We start from the raw sequence: 13479 nt of genomic DNA on the forward strand, positions 1-13479 counted from the left end.
CAGATCGAGGCTGCAGTGGCCAGGAGCGGCCACTGCACTCCAGTCTGGGTGACAGAGTGAGACTCCAACTCAAAAAAAACTTGGCAAGAGTAGAAGTGAAATCAGGTACATGTTAGTTATGTAGATCATACCATGAAGAAAATGACAGTGTACAAATGAATTAAATGCTTTTCTGAGGGGGAAAAAAGTGTCACTGATGAAGAGAGATCAGGATGGCCAGTAATGAGCAGAACTGACGAAAACATTGTAAAAATCTGTCGACTTGTGCATCAAAATATCAGCTGACTGTGAGAAGAACAGCGAACCAAATAAACATCAATAGAGAAAGAGTCAGGAAAAGTTTAACTGAAAATCTTGGCATGAAACTGGTGTGTGCAAAAATGGTCCTGAAGGAGCTCTTGCATCACAACATTGTACCAGCTTACACAGCACTGTCTGTGAGGGAGTTTTTAGCCAGTAAATAAATGACTGTATTGGAACACCCTCCCTACTCACCTGATCTAGCCCCCAGTGACTTTTCTCTTTACCTGAAGATAAAGAAAATATTGAAAGAAAGACATTTAGATGACATTCAGGACATCAGGGGAAAACAATAGCTCTGATGGACATTCCAGAAAAAGAGTTCAAGTTGGGCGCAGTGGCTCCCGCCTATGATCCCAGTGCTTTGGGAGGCCAAGGTGAGAGGACTGGCTGAGCTCATGGGTTCGAGACCAGCCCGGGCAACTTGGTGAGACCTCATCTCTACAACAAATCAAAAAATTAGCTTTGTGTGGTGGCACATGGCTGTAGTTTCAGCTACTTAGAAGGCTGAGGTGGAAGGATTGCCTGAACCCAGCAGGTCGAGGCTGTGGTGGCTGTGAGCATGCCACTGCACTCCAGTCTGGGCAACAGAGTGAGACTCCAATTCAAAAAACAAAAGAGTTCAAAAACCGCATTGACAGGTGGACTAGGTGCTGGCTTCAGTGCATAGCTTCCTAAGGAGATTACTTCAAAAAGGTAACTGTAGCGATATTCAGCAATGAGGTATGCAGCACTTTTTCTAGGATGAGCTCACAAACTTAATTGTCAGATTTTGTAGTTTAAGATCCATATACTCAATCACAGCAATCTTTAAGAAACTCACAAAAGTGCATAAGGATTAAGGAATCAGTATGCCACTGTAGCATGGTTACTGTGAAAAATTGGAAACTACCAAGTATTTGTATACAAAATAGGTAATTTTTATATATTCAAAGAGAAAATGAATAAACTAGAGCAGAGATCCCCAATTCCCAGGCCACGGACTGGTACAGGAACTGGGCTGTACACAGCAGGAGGCGAGTGGCAGGCATGGAGCAGAGCACAGCTGCTCCCTGTTGTTCACATTACCACCTGAGCTCCACCTTCTGTCAGATCACTCCTGTGAGAATCCTATTGTGAACTGCACATGTAAGAGATCTCAGTTGCACTCTCCTTAAGAGTCTAACGCCCAATGATCTGAGGAGGACCTGAGGCAGTATGCTACATATTAAATTATATATTATTGTGTAAAAATAGAAATAAAAAGTGCACAATAAATGTATTGCGCTTGAATCATCCCCAAAATCCACCCTCCAGGTCATAGAAAAATTGTCTTCCTTGAAATTGGTCTCTGATGCTAAAAAGGTTGGGCTGACCTAGAGCTACAAACATCTACATATGCATAAATTCCAAGAATATGGGAATCTCTTCTGCAACATACATGAATTTCAAAAACGTAGAAACTGTCTTCAACTTTTAGACACACATACACTTTAATTCATATAAAGTTTTAAAACATGCAAAGTAGTACCGTGGAGAAAAATATAAGGCCCAAATAGGCCAGCAACAATTGGGTAAATTATACTGAGGAAAGAAGCCTGAAGATGAAATACAAGTAACTTACCACAGTAAGAGTGGTAAAAGCTTGCTGACTGCTGTAAATCATTGTTGTAAATTAATCTTTAACTGTCCACTATAAAGAGAAAAGCAGTTAACCACTGCTGTAAATTAACCCTGTCTTAAGGAACAGATCAACATAATCAACCTGCTTTGCAGACCCCTCACACAGCATGTAGCTAACTTCCCTCCCCAAACCCCTCACACCACATGTAAACTACCCAGCATAGCCCTATAAAACTCCCCTCTGGCCCCTGCCTCTTGGCAGACAGCAGACTTCCTTGCTCATTGCTCATTGCTCTCTTGCCTTTAATAAATATGCCCTTCTTAATTCATAAACTGACTTGAACAAATTCCTCCACTGCCCACAACTCAGCTAGTTGTATGCACAAGTATTATATAATATATTATTTATGTACATAAATATATTATTTTGGAGTGGGGTACATGTAAGGGTTTACTACATAAGTAAATTGCATGCAGGTGAAGTTTGGGCTTCTAGCAAGCCCTCACTTACCCTGGTAGTGGACCTGGTATCCAGTGTGTGGTTGTATGCCCTATCCCTCTTCCCTCCTTTAGCAGTGTCTAGTGCCTGTTGTTCCTCATGTACACAGAAATGTATGGTAAGCATGAAAACACCAAATTTGGGATAGTAATTACCCTGGGAAAGAAGGAAGAAGACTCGGGGAGGGGCATTTCAATTTTATCTGCAGTTTTTTGTTGTCATATAACCAGTCTCTTTTTTCAAATTAAATGCAAAATTTTGACTTTAGTTAGAATTTCATTTAGTGTAGGATCAATAAATAGAAACAGAAAAGGCTTAGTGAAAATAATCTTCAAAAACAAGGTATACACAGAAAATGAGATGTTTCAGTTTAATAAGTTGGGTTATAGGTACATGGGTGCTTATTATATTATTGATCATACGTTTCTGTGTATGCTTGAAACATTACACAACAAAAATTTGAGAAATAAATACTTGGGTTAAAAACCTAGGGCCGGGCACAGTGGTTCATGCCTATAATCCCAGCACTTTGGGAGTCCATGGGTTCGAGACCAACCTTGACAACTTGGTGAGACCTCATCTCTACAATAAATCAAAAAATTAGCCAGATATGTTGGCACGTGCCTGTAGTTTCAACTACTTGGAAAGCTGATGCAGAAGGATTGCCTGAGCCCAGCAGGTCGAGGCTGTGGTAATCGGGAGCATGCCACTACCCTCCCTCCAGCCTGGGTGACAGAGTGAGACTCCAACTAAAAAAAAAAAAAAAAAAAAAAAAAAGGCACTACTTTCAAGTCTTCCACTGTCATCAAACTTCAAAACCCTTCACTGTGAATGAGATTATACACAGCAAACCAAAATGAAAACTCATTTTCCAGGCTATAGCAGTCCAGCACAAGACTTGCTGAGAGTTGAAGAAAGAAGCAAAGGGCAATGTTTAACCTTTGGAACAAGAAAAATGTTTTAGATATTATCTTCTTTTTTTTTTTTTTTGAGTTGGAGTCTCGCTCTGTCACCCAGACTGGAGTGCAGTGGCCACTCCCAGCCACCACAGCCTCGACCTGCTGGGCTCCAGCGATCCTTCCACCTCAGCCTTCCAAGTAACTGGAATTACAGGCATGCGCTACCATGCCCGGTTGATTTTTTGATTTATTGTAGAGGTGAGGTCTCGCTGCCCAGGCGGGTCTCGAACCCGCGGGTTCAGGCAATCCGCTCACATCTCAGTCTCCCAAAGGTGCGGGATTACAGGCTGAGCCACTGAGCCCGGCAGATATTACCTTCTACTTAAACGTTAATAATATATAACCATAACAGTACGTGGAGCCACGTGAAAAATTCACCTAATGGAATGGTTAGTGGATCCAAAGTTATTTCAGCTTCATTATACTTCTGGTAGAGTAACCAGCTTGATGCTAATTGCTCAGGACTGTCCCAGTTTTTTGTTTTTTGTTTTTTTTGAGTTGGAGTCTCACTCTGTCGCCCAGACTGGAGTGCAGTGGCCGCTCCTGGCCACCGCAGCCTCGACCTGCTGGGCTCCGGCAATCCTTCCGCCTCAGCCTTCCCAGTAGCCGGAATTACAGGCATGCGCTACCACGCCTGGCTGATTTTTTGATTTATTGTAGAGATGAGGTCTCGCCAAGTTGCCCAGGCGGGTCTCGAACCCGCGGGCTCAGGCAATTCACTCACCTCAGCCTCCCAAAGGCACGGGATTACAGGCTGAGCCACTGAGCCCGGCTTGTCCCAGTTTTAAAACTGAAAGTTCTGTGTTCCACAACCTCTAGCCTCAGGTAAACTGGGACAGTTGGCCATCTTAACTCATGGTGACAGAACTTTCAGGCTGGGAGAGAATTTTGAAACTATCTAGTAAATCACCTAATGGAATCTCAGGTCTTCAAAGTGTAAAGAGAGCTTCCAGACCATCGAGTCTCTGGTACAACTGTTCATTCCACAGAATAATCCTCTGAAGATCTGACCAGTCGTCTTCCAGCTCTCTCTGGCTACTTTTAGTGATAAGTACACACTAGACTACAAGGCATCCCATGGTCTTTCAGATGTACTGTGATTGTGAGAAAGTTCTTTTTTTTTTTTGAGATAGGGTTTTGCTATGTTGCCAAGGCTAGTCTCCAACTCCTGGACCAAGCAATCTGCCTGCCCTCACCTCATGAGTAGCTCAGATTACAAGTATGCCCCACCACACCCAGTCACAAGAAAATTATTTTTACTGATCCAAAACCTATTTCCTGGTAACTTCTACCACTGTTTCTAGCTCTGCCCTCTGGCCCTAACAGAGGACAGTCTGACTTCTCGATCCACTAGTGTGTCTACACAGCTTATAGTATGCCTTGCATTTTCCTCCATTCTGACTCCATCTCTAAAAATCGTACTGATTCTCCAGCCATCTCACAGGACATCTGTAGAAACTACACTCAACCTGTAATGATTAGCTAATAGGGTTGCAGGTAAACTTGATGTCTGTGTGTATACAGCCGGTGAAGAATCTTTGTCCCATGGCACAGATGACATGCCTTTCTTGACTCCCCCTCTGAACTCTTAGCACTTCTGCACTTAGCCTCACGTTGTACAATCATTCTGTCAATGAACATTTACTAAGCACAGCCAGAACTGTGCTAGGTACCAAACTCAATAAATGAAACGGACTCAGCCTATAGAAGAGTAATAGCAAAACAGGTCAGAGGATGGACAATGCTTACTATCAAGCATTGCCACCTCAGGAGGCTGGAGAAGGCTTCAACTGAGGTGACTTCTGAGCCCAGGAGGAACTACATCAGTATCCACATCTTAAGTAGCCTCTGTCCCCCAGTGATCAGCTGAAGCTCAACAAGTAATATGACGAAGGAGAGAAAGGTTACTCAGTCCCTCTAGGAGGCGAGGGGCCATACCTGAATCCACAGTCAAGAAAGAACAGTTCAGAGGCTGACACTGTACCTGGCTACGTACAGTATTGCTCAGGTGGTTGTCCTCGGACATCTGTGCATTCTGGAAGTAGGACAAAGGAGCAGGTAACTCTGTCATTGGAGCAAATGTACAGAAACACTTTTTCACAGACAACAAAGCCTCTTGGGATTCTGAAAAGAAGAAAACAGAACTGTCGGCTTTATGATTATACTTTTATTTTTAGGGACTTTCATAAATTACATTCAGCAGAAACAAACCTTTCTTTCATGTGTTCTCCTGCAGGTCAAGTTGGCTAAGGACCCTGAGGGCTGCTGTCACTTGTAGGCTTCCAGATTAGGTCTGAAACAGGATTTGACCAGGTCATCCATTGTTGAGCAAATCCTAGTAAATTCATTCAAACCAATCAAATACTTATAAATCAGAAATGTGTTAATTTGCCATGAACGTGAATGAGCTTGTCAACTCATGGTACCTCTTCAGCAATGAGTGGATCCACTTGAGATACCAAATATTTTCAATCACAAAGACACTTAATGACTTCAGAGTTTGAGCAAAAGGAGCTGAATGACTTTGAGGAATGTTCTCCTCAAGATTCCTAATACTGAGTGATCTATCACAGAAACAAAGAACCGAGTATCACATGTTCTCACTCATAAGTGGATCTTGAACAATTATCGTAAAATAAAAAAGAAAGGGATTGGCGCCGGGCTCTGTGGCTCAGCCTGTAATCCCAGCGCTTTGGGAGGCTGAGGAGAGTGGATTGCCAGAGCCCACAGGTTCGAGACCCACCTGGGCAACTTGGCGAGACCTCATCTCTACAATACATCAAAAAAGTAGCCGGAGCAGGGCTCGGTGGCTCAGTCTGTAACCCTGCGTTTTGGGAGGATGAGGTGAGTAGATTGCCTGAGCCCGCAGGTTCAAGACCCGCCTGGGCAACATGGTAAGACTTCATCTCTACAATAAATCAAAAAAAGTAGCCAGGAGTGGTAGCGCGTGCCTGTAGTTCCAGCTACTTGGAAGGCTGAGGCAGAAGGATCGCCAGAGCCCAGCAGGTCGAGGCTGCAGTGGCGGGGAGCGGCCAACTCAAAAAAAAAAAGAAAGAAAGAAAGAAAGGAATTGGCAGTAATGGGAAACTGCCAGCGGAGCAGGGGCAGGATTGGCAGTAGCAGGAAACTGCCAGGGGAAGGGGGGGTATACCTCATCAACAAGGGTACCTGCATAATAAACATTTGTAAACCTAACCATGAATTTTACCTCACATCTTTAAAGTCACATCTTTAAAGTAAAAAGTTTTTTAGAAAATTTATTTGCCTATGCCAACAAATCCAACCTTATTATGTCTCCTTAATTTTTACATCTTTATATTTATGTAGTGCTTTTAAAAAAAAAATTTTTTTTTTAGTTGGAGTCTCACTCTGTCACCCAGGCTGGAATGCAGTGGCATGCTCACAATCACTGTAGCCTCAACCTGCTGGGCTCAGGCGATACTTCTGCCTCAGCCTTCCAATAGCTGGAACTATAGGCGTGCACCACCACACCTGGCTAATTTTTTGGTTTACTGTAGAAATGAGGACTTGCCAAATTGCCCAGGCTGGTCTAGAACCCCTTGGCCAAGGCAGACCTCTAGCCTCTGCCTCCCAAAGTGCTGGAATTATAGGCGTGAGCCACTGTACCCGGCCTATCTAATGCTTTTAATTAGCAAAATTCTTTCTATCATCTCATCTTCTCCTGATCACAGTATCCCATGGCAGGTGCACAGAGAACATACATATTTTCCAAAAGCACAAGGGGACCCAGTGAAATTCAGGGTTTTGGCACAACTGGGTCAACCAGGACAAGCATCGCAGACTCCTGAGTCCCAGTAACAGGTCTTTCCTTCCAGTCCCAGCATAGTGATTTTTACAGATGTGACTATGTCTCCCAGAGTTCATCCTCCTGAGACCACATCCCCATCTACCTGTCAGCTGATTCTTTTTTTTTTTTTTCTTTTTGAGGTGGGGTCTCACCCTGTCGCCAAGGCTGGAGTGCAGTGGCACACTCACGGCAACTGCAGTCTTCACCTTCTGGGCTCAGGCGATCCTTCCACCTCAGCCTTCCAAGTAGCTGAAACTACAGTCACATACCACCACACTCGGCTAATTTTTTGATTTATTGTAGAGATGAGGTCTCACCAAGTTGCTCAGGCTGGACTCGAACCTATGGGCTCAGGTAATCCTCTCACCTCAGCCTCCCAAAGTGCTGAAATTGTAGGCATGAGCCACTGTACCTGGCCCAGCCGATTCTTTATTATTTCAATGTCTGCTTTTTGTTTAAAGTCTTCAGAAACATAAAAGGGAAAATCTGTGTACATACCTGAGCAGGACTCTAATTAATACATAATATCTATAACATTACCATATACGTATCTGCATTAAAAAGCATGTAATGCCAATGCCCTGTTTCACTTTTAACTTTAGGCTCCTCTACTCTCTAAATATTCCATTTTTTTCTTCTAGTGATTTTTCAGCAAAAACGCCTAACATAACTGTTTCCTCAAGTAAAAATTTCAAGTTCAATTAATACTTAACACTTAAGTTCAAAGCACGACAACGTTTAACCATGCAAGCATTCCATTCTACCTCATGCTCTTATATACTATGGGCGTGTTTCTCCTCCCTCATCTTCAGCTCACTGTCAGCTGGCATGATAACAGGGAACTGCAAACTGATATCAACTAAACAAGACATATGCAAATTTGTTTTTAAAATAAAGTGGATTAAAAATACAGCCAGCTGTGGTAGCATGTGCCTGAAATCCGAGCTACTTGGGAGGCTGAGGTGGGAGGATCACCAGAGACCAGGAGGTTAAAGCTGCAGTGAGCCATGATTGTGCCACTGCACTCCAGCCTAGGCAAGAGGGTGAGACCTTGAGGAATGACCTTGAGAAATGTTCTCCTCAACATTCCTTTTTCTATGCCAACCAATCCAACTTAATTTTTATATCTCTGTAAATTTTTATATCACAATATTTATCTAGTGACTCTAAAAATAAAATTTTTAAAAATTTAATATAAATAAAATAACTCTAAATACTAAGAGGAGATTACCCATTCACTAAATAAGAATGTCTACTTATGTGTAGACATATGTTTTATGTTTCTGAAGACTTTAAGACTCAAAGACAGACACTGAAAAGATTTAATAAACTAATTTGTTATGTTTACCCATTTTACAGATGAAAATAACGCAGGCACACAGACGTTAACTACCTTACCTAAGGTCCTATCTGACAAGCCAAGAGCCAGAATTCACGTATTACTCTATTGTCTCTATCTAAAACTCCATCCCTGCACTTTAGGAGTTCACTGCAATGAGTATTAAGGAATACTGAGCTGATTTTTATTACCAGTAAAAATCACTGTTTAGCAGTAAATGATCTTTTTTTTTGTTTTTTTGAGTTAAAATCTCACTGTCACCCAGACTGGAGTGCAGTGGAATGCTCACAGTCACCACAGCTTCAACCTGCTGGGCTCAGGTGATCCTTCTGCCTTAGCCTTCCAAATACCTCACAGGTATGTGCCACTATGCCCAGTTAATTTTTATTTATTTATTGTAGAGACAAGGTCTCGTCAAGTTGCCCAGACCAGTCTCGAACCCCTGGGCTCAGACAATCTTCTCACCTCTGCCTCCCAAAGGGCTGGGATTACAGACATAAGCCATTGTGCCTGGTGTAGTAAACGATCTTAAGCTTCAATAACTGGTCTAACTAGAAAGTAAAAACTTACATGTGAAAAGCATTCCTCATTTACAGTCCTAGTATTATTTTTTTAAAAGGATAACCTGTAATGAGAATCTGGACATTTTAATTGGTTTCCACATTTACCCTTTTACACGTAGGATCTGTTGAAACTATACAAAGTGATCATATTGGATCTTTCTCAGACAACTCTTGTAAGAATCATCAGCAATAAAACAGTTGCTTTAGCATATCCTAATACTATCTCTAAAGTTCTTTGCACATTACTCCATTTGACTCTTTTTTTTTTTGAATCACAGTCTTACTCTGTCGCCCAGGCTAGAGTGCAGTGGCATGCTCACGGCCTCTGCAGCCTCGACCTGCTGGGCTCAGGTGATCCTTCTGCCTCAACCTTCCAAGTAGCTGGAACTACAGGTGCGTGCCATCCAGCCTGGCTAATTTTTTTAAATTTATTGCAGAGATTAGGTCTCACCAAGTTGCCCAGACTGGTCTCAAACCCCTGAGCTTAGGCAATCCTCTCACCTCAGCCTCCCAAAGTGCTGGGATTACAGGCTTGAGCCACAACGCCCAGCCTCATCTGACTATTTTAAAAGAATCTCATGAAGGAGATGCCTGGGCAGTCAGTCAGACACAATGGCACAGACAGCTCCAGGACCCAGAACCCTCATGTCTTCCCATACTTCTAAGATCATGATGCCCCGGGACCTCCCTGGGAGAACTGCTCTCTACATGAATCTCAGTGGGAAAGAGGCAGGCAACAGTGAGGCTGCAATCAGCCTGGTGAACAAACAGATCCTGTCGATTCAAAGAAAAGGGCAGGAGGTTTGATTGTGAACCAGGGACAGTAGAAAACAATTGATAGCCAGGCTCGGTGGCTCAGCCTGTAATCCCGCGCTTTGAGAGGTTGAGGTGAGTGGATTGCCTGAGCCTGCAGGTTCGAGACCCACCTGGGCAACTTGGCAAGACCTCATCTCTACAATAAATAAAAAATTAGCCGGGCATGGTAGCGCGCACCTGTAGTTCCAGCTACTTTTAAGGCTGAGGCAGAAGAATCGCCGGAGCCCAGCAGGTCGAGGCTGTGGAGGCCGAGAGTGGCCACTACACTCCAGTCTGGGTGACAGAGTGAGACTCCAACTCAGAAAAAAAAAGAAAACAATTGATGACTGCATGGAGAAAGTGAATGACCCCTCTGTTCAAGCAGCCTGGCAAAAGACACTAGTAGGCTTCATGACATTCTTGGCTAAGCCCCGTGAACACCAAATGAGAGGAAGGGTTTGCGTTCCAAGCCACCTGATGAAGACTGACAGCACACATACTTGAATTCACAGTCACGCTTTTCTCTCAAGACATGTGCTCAATCAAATAAAAGAAAAAGAAATCCTCCTCTAGGGGCAACTAGGATTTCTTTCTATTATATACGAAGAGACTAAAAAACTTCCCTGAGGAGAACTACCGGGATAATCTCGAAGCTTAAAGGTGCTGAACAGAAAAGTCTGTCTAACCAGAAAGTCTTCTATCCAACAGTACTTCAAAAAGTATCACAGGAGCAATGTTTGAAATATCCAAGTAAGTCTATTAAAAATAACATTCAAGACTGAGTGAGTCAGCTCACACCTGTAATCTCAGCACTTTGAAAGGCAGAAGTGAAAGGACTGTCTGAGCTCAGAGGTTCGAGATCAGCCTGGTCAAGGTGGCAAGACCTCATCTCTACAATAAATCAAAAAATTAGCCGGGTGTGTTGGTGCACGCCTGTGATTCCAGCTACTTGGAAGGTTGAAGTGGAAGGATCACCTGAGCCCAGCAGGTTGAGGCTACAGTAGCCATGAGCGTGACACTGCACTCCAGCCTGGGTGACAAAATGAGACTCTGACTCAAAAAACAAACAAATTCTGCTAAGTGAAAGAAGCCAGACACAAAAAGTCACATACTGTATGATTCCATGCATATGAATGCCCAGAACAGGCAAATACATGAGGATAGAAAGCAGGTTTGTGGTCACCAGGAACTGCAGGAGTGGTTAATAGGGAGGAAGTGCTTAATGTTCAAGGAGTTCCTTGTCAGGGGGAGGAAATGCTCTGCAATTAGATAGTGGTAAGGGTTGTACAACATTGTGGATGTACTAAAACCCAATGAATTGTTCATTTTATTTTTATTTATTTTTTGAGTTGGAGTCTCACTCTGTATGTAGCCCAGGCTGGAGCACTGTGGCTTACTCATGGTCACCGCAACTCAAAAAAAAGAAAAAAGCTGGGCGCGGTGGCTCACGTCTATAATCCCAACACTTTGGGAGATGAAGGCAAAAGAACTGCCTGAGCTCAGGAGTTCTAGAGCAGTCTGAGCAGCATGGTGAGACCTCATCTCTATAAAAAAATTTTAAAAATTAGCTGGGTGTAGTAGTACACAACTGTGGGTCCAGCTACTTGGAAGGCTGAGGTGGAAGGATCTACAAAACTCAGCAGGTTGAGGCTGCTGTGGCCGTTGAGCATACTACTGCACTCCAGCCTGGATGAGAGTGAGACTCCAACTAAAAAAAAAAAAAAAAAAGGTTTTCTAGTGCCAAAAGAGTGTGTGATTTATTCCTTTCCTGCAAAAGTATTTAATCAGGGCCAGGTGCAGTGGCTCAAGCCTGTACTCCCAGCACTTTGGGAAGTCGAGGTAAGCAGATGGCTCACACCTGTAATCCCAGCACTTAGGGAGGCAGAGGCAAGAGGATTGCCCCAGTTCAGGGTTCGAGACTAGCCTGGACAACTTGGCAAGACCACGTCTCTATAATAAATAAAAAAAAATTAGCCGGGCACATGCCTGTGGTTCCACCTACTTGGAAAGCTGAGGCAAGATCGCCTGAGCCCAGGAGGTTGAGGCTGCGGTGGCCGTGAACGTCCCGTTGCACCCCAGCCTGAGCGACAGAGTGAGACTTTTACTCAAAAAAAAAAAAAAAAGCAGACACTTACACTGGCCTGTGCAGTTGGCCTTGCCTGCCTATGCTTCTGCTGTTACCTTGAGAAAAGCTTTCCATGAATTGCCACTGCCCCTAATCTAGCCATGGGTCCACAAGAAGACATACAAATAAGAACTGCCCCCCATCCACAAACCTGTCCTGAGCTTTGTAGCAGAGCCTCGAGAAGAACACACCAAGCGGTAGAGTTTGGGAGGTCTGCAATGCAGTTACTATAGCAACTTGTTTTTTTGTTTTTTTAATTCATAAACAATAGAAATTCATTGCACACAGTTCTCTAGGCTGGGGAGTGAAAAATCAAGGTGAGCAACTTGTTTTAAATAACAGTTACGCTGGCTCAGAAGGCATCATAAAAATGGACAAAGACTTACAAGTCTAGAATCCCATATTTGAAACCCATAGGACTAAATGTGTTTAGAATTCAGATTTTTTTCCTGCACTTTGTAGTGGTAATAGAATGCAAATATCATACTTTATATAATTTCCACAGGTCTACCATAGAACCAGAAAAGCAAGTCTACAGTAAAACAAATGAATAGTTTTACATTACATAAAAAGACTATACCTACGTACAGGTCACACTGTGCTGTCAAATTAGTTTAAAAAATCTTTTGGTTTTCATGAGTTTTTGGATTTCAGAACTGTGGATATGACTATGGTTCTCTATAACTATAGAGAATCTCTCCCAATAAGTCACTTAATTTCAATAACTCTTCAAGGAGGTCATAATTGTCCGAATGATTGTCTCAAATTCTCTGTGGAAATGGATACCACTGCACAGAGCTACTAAATCCTTTCTGCTCTCCTGATACTCCACCTAAACGCAAAGCCTCTGCCCTTGCTCAGCATGGGTGACACGGCCCGTGGTGGTCTCCTGAGTGTCCCTGTGTCTGTTCTCGACCTCCTCTCCTTAGGTGGCTCTTCAGGGCTCCAATCACTTGGACGCTAGGAAGTGACTCCTGTCTACGCTGCAGTCCTGTCACAGCACATGTTCATCTGCTCAAGGGACTGCTGTCTACTCCAGGCTTGTCGCAGAAGACGTTCACCTGCTCAAGGGACTCCTGTCCACACTCCAGTCCTGTTGCAGAACATTTTCTCCTGCTGAAGGGACTCCTGCCTACACTGCAGTCCTGACGCAGGGCATGTTCTCCTGCTGGCACTGTAAAGCGACACGTCCACACCACTCCTTCGTCTTGGGTCGTTCACCCCTGTACTTCCTGATTTCTGAGGACGCCTGACCCTTTGAAACGTTATCCTTCCGCCCCGTTTACACTGCATTCCTGGCTCCCACCTGACTCCCAGGCACTCTCCTCGTCTCTTCCAAGTCTGTGCCGCCCCGCAGGTGGAACCGCACTCCCATCGGGTCCGGCTGAGCCCCGCCCACCCTACCGCATTGCCCCCTTCGCTCCCTGCCCGCGCCGGGATCTGTTCCGACAGCACGCCAAGGAAGAGCCCTGAGCAGGAGCCAGTGACG

At 43.9% G+C, this 13479-nt stretch overlaps 1 protein-coding gene across 2 annotated transcripts in view; it reads right to left on the reverse strand.

Annotated features, from left to right (window-relative positions):
• The window catches only part of PSEN1 (presenilin 1), a 70593-nt gene that overhangs the window by 56616 nt on the left and 498 nt on the right, over positions 1–13479 (reverse strand). Inside the window, exons 2-6 of one of the 2 annotated variants that reach the window (XM_021718361.1) lie at positions 11940–11945; positions 8806–8814; positions 7663–7666; positions 5572–5653; positions 5345–5484 (exon numbers count right to left, since the gene is read on the reverse strand). In XM_021718361.1, the coding sequence (XP_021574036.1) occupies positions 5345–5431 (87 nt within the window). In that variant the 5' untranslated portion in view covers positions 5432–5484; positions 5572–5653; positions 7663–7666; positions 8806–8814; positions 11940–11945. Of the gene's footprint in view, positions 1–5344; positions 5485–5571; positions 5656–7662; positions 7667–8805; positions 8815–11939; positions 11946–13479 lie in introns of those variants that run through there. The other variant, XM_008069585.2, reaches the window with a different exon arrangement.

Source organism: Carlito syrichta, unplaced genomic scaffold, assembly GCF_000164805.1.
Source record: "Carlito syrichta isolate Samal-C Ts95f unplaced genomic scaffold, Tarsius_syrichta-2.0.1 Scaffold312129, whole genome shotgun sequence".
Lineage (NCBI taxonomy): Eukaryota > Metazoa > Chordata > Mammalia > Primates > Tarsiidae > Carlito > Carlito syrichta.